This window comes from Stenella coeruleoalba, assembly GCF_951394435.1.
Source record: "Stenella coeruleoalba genome assembly, chromosome: 9".
Taxonomy (NCBI): domain Eukaryota; kingdom Metazoa; phylum Chordata; class Mammalia; order Artiodactyla; family Delphinidae; genus Stenella; species Stenella coeruleoalba.
The window spans coordinates 68573950-68586357 of NC_137155.1; the positions used below are offsets into that span (position 1 = coordinate 68573950).

General features: G+C 42.7%; 2 protein-coding genes across 8 annotated transcripts in view; one reads left to right on the plus strand and one right to left on the minus strand.

The window, feature by feature from the left end:
• The window catches only part of DOCK4 (dedicator of cytokinesis 4), a 485013-nt gene extending 480661 nt beyond the window's left edge, over window positions 1-4352 (minus strand). The window contains exon 1 of the mRNA XM_079931089.1: window positions 3913-4352. Within this exon, the coding sequence (XP_079787215.1) occupies window positions 3913-3949 (37 nt within the window). The 5' untranslated portion in view covers window positions 3950-4352. The remainder of the gene's footprint in view (window positions 1-3912) is intronic.
• A 146-nt stretch (window positions 4353-4498) lies between these two features.
• Window positions 4499-12408, plus strand: part of ZNF277 (zinc finger protein 277) — a 123123-nt gene continuing 115213 nt past the window's right edge. For 6 of the 7 annotated variants that reach the window (XR_013829822.1, XR_013829823.1, XR_013829824.1 and 3 more), the window contains exon 1: window positions 4499-4634. Coding sequence is in view for 3 of the 7 variants with exons in the window: in XM_079931871.1 (XP_079787997.1) it covers window positions 4544-4634 (91 nt within the window). In the remaining 4 variants the exon portion in view is untranslated. The remainder of the gene's footprint in view (window positions 4635-12408) is intronic. The other variant, XM_079931873.1, reaches the window with a different exon arrangement.

Sequence of the window (12408 nt, forward strand, 5' to 3'; positions counted from 1 at the left end):
ACATCTTTATCTAGCTACACATGTTATCTGCACACATCACAGTACCACAAATAGGAAACATTTTAAGGCTGCTAGCTAACAAACTGAAAACAGCTAAGAGGAAAGGTACACTCCCTCATAACTCTCCCACACAGGCTACCATTAAAGCACGCTTCTGAAGGAAAAGACATTCTAAAGATCCTGTGTAAATAAGAGACGGTACCTCTCCCCCTAAAAATAGAAGGGGCTTTAAAAAGGAACAGAATTCCTACTTGGATGAGTTCAAAAAGCACTTCAGGATAAATGGAGGACAGGAATGTTTGTGGGTACTCAGTGATACTGGTACTATAATAATTCATTTTTTAAATGACATCCATGACCTTCAGATCAGCTTGTTCTGAGTTTTGTTTCTTGTAAGCCTCATGGATTTTTTGCAGTCATCAATCCAGCCCATATTCCCCCTCTAAGCTTAACTGGATTCACACATGTAAAACAACTGGCTGGATGTAGAGGAGCAGTTTGCAGCTCAGTAAGGCTACTGGCTCACCTGGGAATGCTGCATGAATGCCTGCTGAGCAAATGAATGTAGAAACAGATCTGCAATGGTCCTAACTTTCTCTGTGAGTAATTCCCACCACTTTAAGGGAGGGGACAGGGGGTATGACAGATGAGGACAGGCAGAAGGCAGACAGTGGGCGTGAGGTAAGTTGTGAAGAGGTGATCAAGAATGCTTTAGTCATTGCCCACGGAGTTCCTGCTGGACAATCAAACAGACTGAAAAAGCAAGCAACCATCACCTTGGTTCTGGCAGCTTGCCAGGTAGTTTGCTTACCTGTGATCTTAGTTGAAAACCATGTGGGATGTGTCACAGCAAAAGTGTCTTTCTCATAACAATCTTGACACAATAGAAATGTCTTTCTTACCAAAGGACACACTTGTTTGGAAGAGCTCTACAGAATCAGTACTGGGAAGGATCTTGGATATCATTTGACCATGATGTTGAGACCCTAAAAAGTTAAGCGACTTACCTAAGGTCACACAGCTGGCAGCATTGTCTAGACTAAGACCAAAAGCTAAACAGAATCTCCCAAGATAAAATATGCCTATCATTGTGCCTACTAACATGTTTTTAAAGAGACAAGGTTCCCTATCACTCAGGACTCTAGCTTTATCACTATACCTGTCTAATTCCTTAGAACACTTAGGTATATGACTATGTACACATTGTTTTAAGACTATTCATCAGTTAAATGGAGGAGATAGTGCCCACACATCAGGTTTGAAAAGGAATTTCTATCTCTGGTACACCTTACTACAGGTATGAAATTTAAGTCATTTTATCCATGTTTACAATGTGTTGCTTGAAACTGAAACACTAATATATAAAGACACATAATTATCTCATACATAATTGATGGTAGATAAGAAGTATATTAGAAATATACAATTTGCATGGAAACTTCAGGCACTCAAAGTCACAAAGACCAATTTATTTCAAAGAATGAGGAAAGTGAATTACTACTACACCTGATATCAACCAAACATTTGTGCCCATAAAACATCTTTTCCTTAGTATTTATAAAAAACTAGACAAGAAAAGCACATACACTAACCAAGTTTATAAAAATAAATAAATCAATAACAACTTGCAGCATAGGCAGCTACAAATAGTGCTCTCCGTGGTGAGAAATAAAGTACACACATAAGAATCCTAGCAAAATTTTCACCACACACACACACACACACACACACACCTAACAGATGGATTCTAAAAAACAGCTAAGCATTTCATAAGCCAAATGCTAAAAAATTAATAATAAAAGATGGTTAACATTCCATGTTATGTGTGATATTGTATAAATGAGCACAACAGACAACCCTCGCCCCACCGCTTTCACCGCTCATCTCACTCAACCTTTTTCCAAATGTGTGCTCATCCTTCCGCCTCCCCTACTCTGCAACCAAATCACAGCCACCCAAAGGCGAGGTGTCTGCTGCAGCCCAAAACACTTGAGTGATAACATCCAGTTTGCCATTCCAGGAAATCCCAGAGTATGTTTTAATCCTCTGCCCACAGCTTGCAAAGAAAGGTGAGAGAAGAACTAATCGATACCAACACCCCAGCTGTGACCTGGCGCATAAAGAAATCAAGAAAGTAAATCCCATCCATAATCTGTATAATTTAACACTTGGAAGAAAGCAACATCTGGGATCAACTCCAAGCGGGACTGTGTTGCTGGACGTGTCTGTGCTTCCTGCACTGAGTGATAACCCGGTGACAAGGGAACACTCCAGGTCCTCTACCAGTTCAGCAAAGGCAATGTATTTTCCTAGCCAGGGGTAATCTACTCCAAAAAAGGGGTGAGTGAAGGGAAGGAAACATCTACTCCTTGCCAGTAGAGTGCCTGGCAAAGGCTCCCCTTACACTTCAAAGAGAGGGAAAGGTGGAACCCCTCCCCAAAGGTGGGTCCTGGACAAACTATTGTCTTGCTAGCCAGTCAAAATCCAGAATGAAAGCTAATGTAATATACAGGAATGACTTTGTTTAAACCTTTCAGGGGACTCCAAAGTCCTATCCCCAGGCGAAGTTGGAAAAAAAAAAAATTCCCTGTAACTATGACTCCCTGGAAAGGCTTTCCAGATTTTTTAAATTACAGAAAAATGAAAAAAATAATTACAGGAAAATGAATTTAGAACATAAGCAGATACCTACACATCATCTAAATCACTAGATCTATACTCAATTTTTAAAAAAAAAAGTACACCAATCAGCAGGACGGGGCATTATAGGAAATAGAGATTGTTAGTAAAATCCATAATGCTTTCTCTCTGTTAAACCTTCTGAGAGGTTATAATTGCATTTGGCTGCTGCAGGCTTGTCAGAGAGCCTGGCTTAATAGTCGCAACCTAAAAGGAGTAACTGCCAAGGGGCGACTCAGCTGAAATCAAACAACAAAAACGGGAACTGTAATCGGCCTGAAATGGAAGGAGGGAAAGGAAGGGAGACTCCTGTATTCATCAGTCAACATTAATGTCCTTTGTTGTTCACCTTTGCACAGAAGAGCGAGCGCTACCCTGCTCCTTTTCCTCCGAACACCAGTGTCTGGGTAGTCCTTTCCTAAGTGCTGTCTCCTTGCCTCGAAGACCCAAGCTTTCCGATTCCCTCTCCCCATTAACACTCCACAGCTGTCCTCCACCACCCCACCCCCCAACCGGGCTCACCCCGGGCAGAGAGGGCGGTCAGAAGTAAAAACATTGCTGAAATACCCGTTCCCCTCCAAAGACCAAAGAGCAGAGCTGCGCAGATGTTGAAATTTACCAATTTCCCCCCGCCCCTCAACACACTCGGTAACCCGGGATGGAAGGGAGGAGGGAGGCTCGGGCCGGACTCTGTCAGAGCGGCTCTTTTGAGGACGGTGCCACATTCCGCTCTCCGGGAATGTTGAAGGGAGGCAGAGGGAAGGTTTTGCGCCTCCCTTCTGTTTTGGGGATGTTCTCTCTACGCGACTGTTGTTGCCTCCCTTTCCACCCTGGGAAATCGTCACAGCCCTTGCAGTCTTTGGGGAAAAAGGAGAAGGAGGGAGCGGAATGCCGTTCGCCCTCCTCTTCCAACTTGACATACACACGCCCCGTCGCCACTCCGAACTCCGCAGGCAGAGCCCGCAGCAGGCGGACTGGCGGCGCGCTCCCCTCAGCCGTCCGAGCGCTCCCTCCGGGAGCCGGTGCCTGGAGCGCCCATCCGGCGTTAAAGCGCGAGACCCCGACGCGCACCCCTCTGCCCGGAGCTGGCTGGGCAAAGCCCCGAACCCGCAGCGCGATGCTAGGATTAGGCATTTCCAGCCGGGTGGAGAGAGAGGCGCGCGGGGGCAAGGACGCGAAATACGCACACGCTCCGGCCAGAGCGGAATAAAAGTTCGCCCAGCTGAGACTCACCCACGCCGTATTTCTCGTGCTCCGTAGGTATCCACATGGCTAGAGAGGGGTCCGGGGTCTTCGCGCTTTGGAATCCCCGCGCCCCTGCTTCCGACTCACAACAATGCACAGCTCCCGAGTAGCGGCTGCAGCGCTGGAGCCCGGCGGCTCCGCGCGGGCTGCAGGCGCTGGGCAAGGTCTGCGCTGGAGGCTCCCGAGCCCGGCGTTGACACCGCGCGGCCGAGGCTGCGCCACCCGCCGCTCTCCCGGCGGTAGCTATTCACACTCCTCCGACGCGCTCCCGGGAACCCGGAGGCGCAATCATTGTTCTGATTCACTGAACTAAGCGAACACGCCGGGGCACTCTCGGGCGCACCCCCTCCCGCCAGCGCCTCTTCCAGCCCTCCCTGCCTAGCGCCCCCGCAGCACCCTGGGAATTGTAGTTCTGGGCCACTCCGTCCCGGAAGGAGGAGGGGAATTAGCGGCTGGGGGCGGGGATACGTTCCGCTCGCCACGTCCTATTGGCCCAGATAGTGACGGCGCGGCGTGGGAGTGGAGGAGACGCCGCGTCGATGGGGAGTTCATTTCCAATCGCGTTTCCATTGGTTCCGCGCCTGTTCGCAGCCCTCCCTTTTTTTTCTTCAGCCGTGTAATGGCTGCTCCCAAGACACAGGGGGCTGCTACCCAAGGAGAGGAGGACGGTGATGGCAACCGTGGCGGAACTGGGGGTGTCAGTTATGAGGGTGAGTACGGTGCCTCTGAGGTGTCTTCCTTTCGCTCCGACCCGGAGTGCTGCTGACTGCTGGGCGGACCCTAGCTCTAAGGCCACCTGACCACGAGGGAACCTCGGGCAGGGCCCAGCGGGATGGCGTGGGGTCGGAGGAGGCTAGTTGTTGGGGGCTGTCTAGGAGGGAAGAGAAAATGGGATGCCATAGCCTCCGCAGCCGGGGAAGTTCCCTGGGCGTCTGTCCCACATTTGGAGCTCCCACCTTTGCGCTCGCTGCTGAGTGGGCGTGGGTCATGTCACGTTCGTGCGTGGGTTATTGTAACTCTGGGATTAGCCACTCTCTTTTCTCGCCAGTACCCTACCCCTGCCTTGGTTTGCTTGGTTTGGCCTCGGGAGATAGGTTTTATTTTGGTTCGGGTGGATTTCCAGTTGCAGACTGGTTGGTCGCTGCTATCCACTCTACAGATTTTCTCAACTGCTGGCTGGAGTAGCCTCTGAAGGGAAAGTGTGTGTGGCTCTCACAGTTTACCCCCTCGCTCTTTGACTGCCCCGGGCGTTCTCCAGGATTGAATGTGGAGCCTGGGAGATCTTCCAGACTGGGTCCTCAGAACGAGAGGAAGGGAAGTGGTAATTTGCAGTCATGGTTCCAGAGAAAATCATCACAGCTACTTCGGCTTCACTTGACTTTCAAGTTGTCTTCTGATCCAATATGGAGAGCAAAAATCACACTTTGAAAGCTGCAGGGGGATTTTCTTTAGAATTCCTAGTCCCATTCTTTTACCTTTAGTCTGTCTATCCCCATCCCACTCTCTTCTTTTTTGATTTGTTCATGTAACACAGCTACTTGTCTTTTTCTAATGGACATGGTTTGGGGCTTAAATTTGGTTCTCCGTCCTTGTTGGGTTTTATAAAAATTTCTTTCTTTGTTTTTGCTTTCATGGTTAAATTGACATTTAGTCTTAAGTTTTTGTCTTAGCACAGAGATTTCTTTCCACTTCTTATCAATGGAACCCTTAGCTTTGAAATTATTTCAGTACCTCTACCACAGAAATCTTTGGCTAAGCTCCATACTTAAATATTGTGTTATATTCACACCTTAAACAGTTCATTTTGGGGTTGGCCATATAGTCAACTCTTATCTTGTAGTAACATGCTAAAGGTTTTCCATATTCTCAAAGTACCAGAGGGCTACCAGTTTAACATTTGAAGGTGAAATCTTTGGTGAATTTATCTCACAGATTAACTCATAAAAAAGAAAATTGGGTATGCCTTTCAAAAACATTGTATAACTTTTAAATGTCATTAGTTACTTTAAAATTATAAAACTTTTCATCATAATCAGTTCAAACCATTCAGAGATGTGTAAGGTAAAAAACTGAAAGTTCCTGCACCACACTCAGTCCCACTCCCAAAGTAACAACTTTTGGGGGTTCGGTGTGTGCTTTTTCTAATAAATTTTATATATGACACACATCTGTATGGTTTTGATTTTTTTTTTAATAAAAAGTGATCATTCTATGTAAGCTTAAAGATCTGCCACCGTCTTTCTCCCAGTGTTCTACTATAGACAGCCTTCCCTATCAGTATATTTGTTAATTCTTTTTAAGGACTGTGCCCATAGTGTTCCATAATATGGACGTCCCATACTTTAACCATTCCTCTGTTAATGAACATATAGGGTAGCTTTAGTTTTTCAGTGATGTAGTGAACAGCTTTATATACATATCCTTGTCCACCGGGTGTGTATTTCTTGAGGAATTTGGTCAAAGGTGACACATGTTTAAAATTGTGATGTCAGATTTTCCTCTGAACGCGTGCGTGTAGAGATTCCTACCAGTAATAATATGAGTGTCCTCTCCATATCATTACCAAACTGTGATGACCAGTATTAATTCAGGATCAGTGTTTAGATGACTATTAGATGGAATTAACTGATAGAAAGCATAATTTTAGGTTGCAGTTTGCTGTCAACAGAAGTATTGAGCAGTGGATTTGCTGTATCTGTAACAAAAATTTCCTCACTCTGGTTCAGAACTGCCCATCAGTGATTAGTGAGAATCAGTATTCTCAGTAATTGGTAGCAATCAATGGGAGAGCTTAATGGCTGATTTTTATGTCATTCTTACAAGGTAAAGTTGTCATTAAAAATTCCCTTAATACATGTATACACTAATAAGTATAAAATGGATAACTAATAGGAACCTGCTATATAAAAAAATAAATTAAATTTTAAAATTAAAAAAAAATTCCCTTAATAACCTATGTATCATTCTGTGACTTTATCCACATTCTTTTCAAAGCCTGCAAAGTGTGATACAAATTTTGGGTGGAAATAATGATGTTAAAAGTATGCATATTCATATTTTTTGTTAAGCAGCCACTTCAGCTATCGAGTATGTCTTTCCCTGTAAAATCATTAATTTCTTGAAAACTGCCTCTTTTAAGAGGTTTCCCTCTAATTCTAATTAAAATGTCAATCTGTGTGTTCAATATTCTGGGACAGAAGGGACTAGGGAGTCTTTTTATAGAAATCTGTGCAATTCTACAAGATTTCTGCTAGAATGAGTCACTGGGCAGTATGCAGGCAGGTACACCTTCCCTGAGGTCTGTGTGCCAGACATCCTGAGGCTCCATCTCTCAGGGAAGCCCTTGCTTTCCAAACATTTGAACGGTAACTAGGATTTCATATTGTCCCCTAAAATTAAGAACATGTAATAGACTCAACATTTCTCACATTTGGGGATGTTACTGGGGAAATTTTTCTGATGGCAGTGATTTCGTCTGACAGTGTTAACCTGTGCTTCCATATTGTAGTATTCTGACAGTCTACTTTTTTCCCTACAAATGCATGTCCACTAGATGATGATCATGGTAATGCCTCTTTGGATTTATAAAGCTTTTCGTCTGGAGACCTTATTAATTCATTTGTGATGTCTCTAGAAGAAATGGGGATAGCAGGTGGCGTCAACTCCTCATTCTTGTATTTCCTATTTTAATAAATGGCGTCAAGCCTTTTATAGAAACCGAGGAAGCACCCTTGATTCCTATCTTGCCCTCAGGTCCTGAATTTGATCAGTTACCACACCTTATTTTCCTGTGCCTGAAAGAATCTTTTGAATCTGTTCTTTCTCTCCATCTCTTCAAGTAGCCACTATTCTGTTTCTAACCCTCACTGTTGCTGCTGAATTACCTGTGTCCCCACGCTCCAGACTGTACTCTTGGGGACCAAAACCGTGTCGTTTGTTTTTGTCTGCTTGACCCTGTTCTTGGCACCTCGTCAGTGTTTAATAAATGTTTGACCAGAACTGAATTCTAGCCTGGATGATTGCAAAACCTTCCTATTGATCTCACTGACTTTTTTTTTTTTTTTTGGCTGCACTGGGTCTTTTTTGCTGCGCGTGGGCTTTTCTGTAGTTGCGGCGACAGGGAGCCACTCTTCGTTGTGGTGCATGGGCCTCTCATTGCCGTGGCTTCTCACTGCGGAGCAGTGTCTCTAGGCACGCAGGCCTCAGTAATTGTGGCTCACGGGCTCTAGAGCGCAGGCTCAGCAGCCGTGGCACAGGGGCTTAGTTGCTCTGCCGCATGTGGGATCCTCCCAGACCAGGGCTCCAACCCGTGTCCCGTGCATTGGCAGGCGAACTCTTAACCTCTGCACCACCAGGGAAACCCTGATTTCACTGACTCTTGATTTTCCCTTTCTTAATCCACCTTCCCAAACTCAAATGTATTCATGGATCTTCACTTCAAATCTTCGGTGTAACTCTAACGTGTTACATTTAGGTTCCAATCTACTTTTCCAGCCTCATGTTCAGTCACCCTGCTTTACTCCCAAATCTCCATTATCACACTTAACACCATATCACACTGTAGTTATTTGTTGGCAGTTTTGTCTGCACCAGTAGACTGAACTTCTTGAGGGCGAGAGTTGTCTTATTTTAGTTTTGTACATCCAGTGCCTATCAGAACTGTGTGTAGTAAACACTCTATAACAATTTAATGGTTAGAATCTTTGAAATTTATCCAAAGTACTTGAATGACTGCTATTTTTAAACAGAGGAATTGAAGTAGAATAAAAAACTGAGTAGATGTTGTGTGCTTGTGAAAGTTATGCATACCAATGTGTACTTGTGAAAGTTATGCATACCAACTGGAAAATTCAGAATGTCATCATGAAGTATCAACTTTGTCAGAGATAATCATAGTTAGCATTTAAGCATAGTTTTTCAGTCTTTTTTTAAGTGAAGTGTTAGTGTTTACATAATGATTAAATATTTAAGAGAATACTTCAAATCTGTCCTTTATAACCTTGAACCCATAACTGAGTAAACTGCTACAGAGACCTTGAAATCTGTCTTCCATCATCTGTGTGGCTCTTATCTAGTTTTCCACAGGTTGTCATCTTACTTCCAGCATTAAGGCTTAAGTCCAGCCTTGTATATTTGGCATGACAGTGGAAAGAGGACTAGACCCTATCTTGGAAAAACTGTATTTAAATTTCAATTCTGATTTTTAGTAGCTGTATAATGTAGATTTATTACATATCTGCTACATTTATGAAAATATAGCTATAATATCTACCTTGCAGAGTTACTATGATTATTGCATTGAATTATACATTTAGGAAAGCCCAACATATTTCCTTTTATAAAGTTGGAACTCAGTAAATATCAGTTGCATTCAATATAAAGATATGCCTAATTGAACTGTAAAACTGCCTGCTCTGATTAACTTAGAAGCTATCTAAATAGCGGTGTAACCAAGGGGAAGCTTAAGAATGTGGTGGTGATAACTGCTTAGGCTGCCCTTGCATTCCTAGGGGTTGTCAGGGTGTCTGTTGGTGCTCTGTACTGGTATTGCAACTATGTGCTCTGAAGGCCTTTTATATTATCTTCTATACCCTTTCTCACCCCTGCCAAGAACTGCCCTCTCATACCCAGCTCCCAGCTCTTCACACATACACCCACATTCAGAGTCAGCAAGAAGCTTAGATAATCTTACATACTCAGATGGCCTTGCAAGGTACAGGCCAGAGGGTGTCAAGGAAGAAAAAGAATTATAGATACTAGGTTTGGTGTAAGGTTCTGAAGGGGCCTACTTCAGAACACCCTTTTGTTTTCCTTTAAAACATACATGGGACCCAGCTTGCAGGATATTAAGAGAAGATATTATAAAAGAGGTATTATAACAATGATGATGATACTGATGGTAGCTAACATTTGTAGAGCAGTAACTGTGCCAAGTACTGTTTCAAACGCTTTTAGAGATCATTCTGTCTTAACATCCCTGAGATAGATACTCATATTATCCCCTTTTTATTTAATACAAATGAGAAAACTGGTGCAAAGAGCAACTTGCACAAGGCCACACAGTAACTGAAAGAGAACTTTTAACCCAATTACGGCTATAAAGATGTCACATAGTAACTAAATTCCATTGAATGAGGTCTGAAACATACTTTCCTTAAACATAACTTTGTTCTAAAGTTGATGTTACTATAGAAAGATAATATGGTATGAAAAAAGAGGTCAGGACAACTTAGGATCACATCCTGGTTACTCACCAGCCACAGGCAAGTTAAGCAACCTCTGAACCTTAGTTTCACATCTGTGAAATGGGTAATAATCATATCTGTCTTGCTGGAATGTTGAATTGAGTAGTGGGATCATAATTATAGTACCTAGTCTTCAATAAATGGTGACTTTTACTTCAGTCATAGGTTTAGGGACATCTTTGGCATGTGTGCCAGAGGTGATACAGGTGATGGTTTTGAGTGCTACAATCTTAACGTGTCTTTTCCATTTTAAGACCAGGTTTCTGTTACAGGATTTGGTAGGTACTTGTAGTATCAGACACTGAGTTTACATACACTTCTAATTGTATTGACATAGATCTTGCGTTCATGCAGAAGAATAGCACTGTCCTCCACAGCACGTTCTCATACACGTCCCATCTTGAAAAACTGAAGATGATATTGACCAGATTGATGTAATAAAAATCATACTTTCTTCTAAATGTAAATCCATGAGTATATAGAAATAAGAAGTACACCTAAACTGCCCTTCCAGTGATGGAATTTTTAAATACTTCTATTAGTTGTTCATGGAAAACTTTACCATAGAGTTAGGATTCTGTTTTGCTGTGATTTATTTAATAAACTTATGAGACTGAATAGATTGGCATTTCACTGACAGTTCCTTGAAGAACTGCCATCTCTTGCTGAAATAAGTGTGTTCTACTGACTTCATTGACCCAAAGGTGAGCAGGACAGTGAGTGGTGATGGATTTGACTGATCAGTCTTCTGCCTTTCTTTACATCTCAACCAATGGTCTTTGTGACCAGTGTCGTTATTTGTAAGGTAGCCAACTGGGACTGGGTGTTGTCTTTAGCTCTAGGCCTCAAGTAGTTTCTGGAATTAAACAAGACTTAAACCTTTGCTCGATTGTGGGGGTGGAGGGAGGTTGGGAGGGGTGTTCAACAAAAAGTGGTAGAATATTTTAAGTGACATAAGCTGATGTGGGATACTTTGGGGCTTTCTTTATGTGTAATATATTTAAATTCATCAATACATTGAGTTAAAATGTATGGAAGGAAAACCTGGATTAAGAGTCAGAAATCTGGGTTCTTAGGCTGCTGCTTTGTGGCAGTGTGAATTTCGGGAAAATCCTTTAACCCCTCTGAGCCTCAGTCTCATAAAAATGCTGCAGGTAAGTACCTTGCTGATATTACTGGGAGGTTGAGTGAGACACTGTATATGAAAGCACTCTGTAAACTTTGATACACTATGAAAATGTAGGGATGAATGATGCTGATGAAGGTCTGTCACAAGAGGCAGTGGTCAGTCTTTGGAATTGGACAAACTGGATTCCAAAGTAGCTGTCGGTTAAAACCTGTGTAACCTTGAGCAAGTCAGGTGACCTCACTATTATTATCATCACAACTGCTGCTACTACTACAATAATCTGGAGATATGACTTTAAAATGATTGCAGACTAATTAACATTAGAGTTTGAATCAAGACATATCCCTGATTTTATAATATACCCTTTGAGGACAGGGACTGTCACATATAGCTTTGGATCACCTCATCTTCTGGGACAGTGCCATGCTGTGTTGGCATTTGGTGTTGGTTGAGTGGTGACTGTGGATGGGCTCTGTGTTGGGTGCTGTATGGGGCACAAATGAAGAAGAACCCCTGGCCTTATCCTTGGGGACTTTTCAGTGTAATTGGTGGGGCTCCACATTCATATTTTATCAGAGCTAATTGGAGAGTCCTTTCTGTTTCCATACTACACTCTGGGAAGAACTGGATACATTTGAATCTGCAATTTGTATTCATTGACTGAGGAGCTGAGCAGAGTAAAGCTTTTAAATGTGGTTATTTTTAAAAGAAAGGAAATGCATGCTCATCTCCTGGTTTCCCTAACACTGTCCTTATTTTGTGTTTTTTCTAAACTGAAAGATGATTACAGAGTAATTACAAGTAATTACAGAGGCCCTGCCTTTAACAATTTTTTTTTAGTGTTTTTATTCAAAAACTTAAGATTTGTTTCTTAAGAGAAAGACTTCGGAATTGTCATTGTGGTTATTGATTTAACACAATCTTTCTGTTATGTAACAGGCTGCTATTCACCAGTAATAGCCAATTAGAAAGGAAAATATCTTGTACCGCAAATCGTAATTACCATTTTAAAGCAATTAATAGCAGGAACTGTTGCTGAACAGTAACATAACATCAATCAGGCTGTCTTTGCTAAAGCACCATACAACTAATTTCCACAAATGGAGGAGG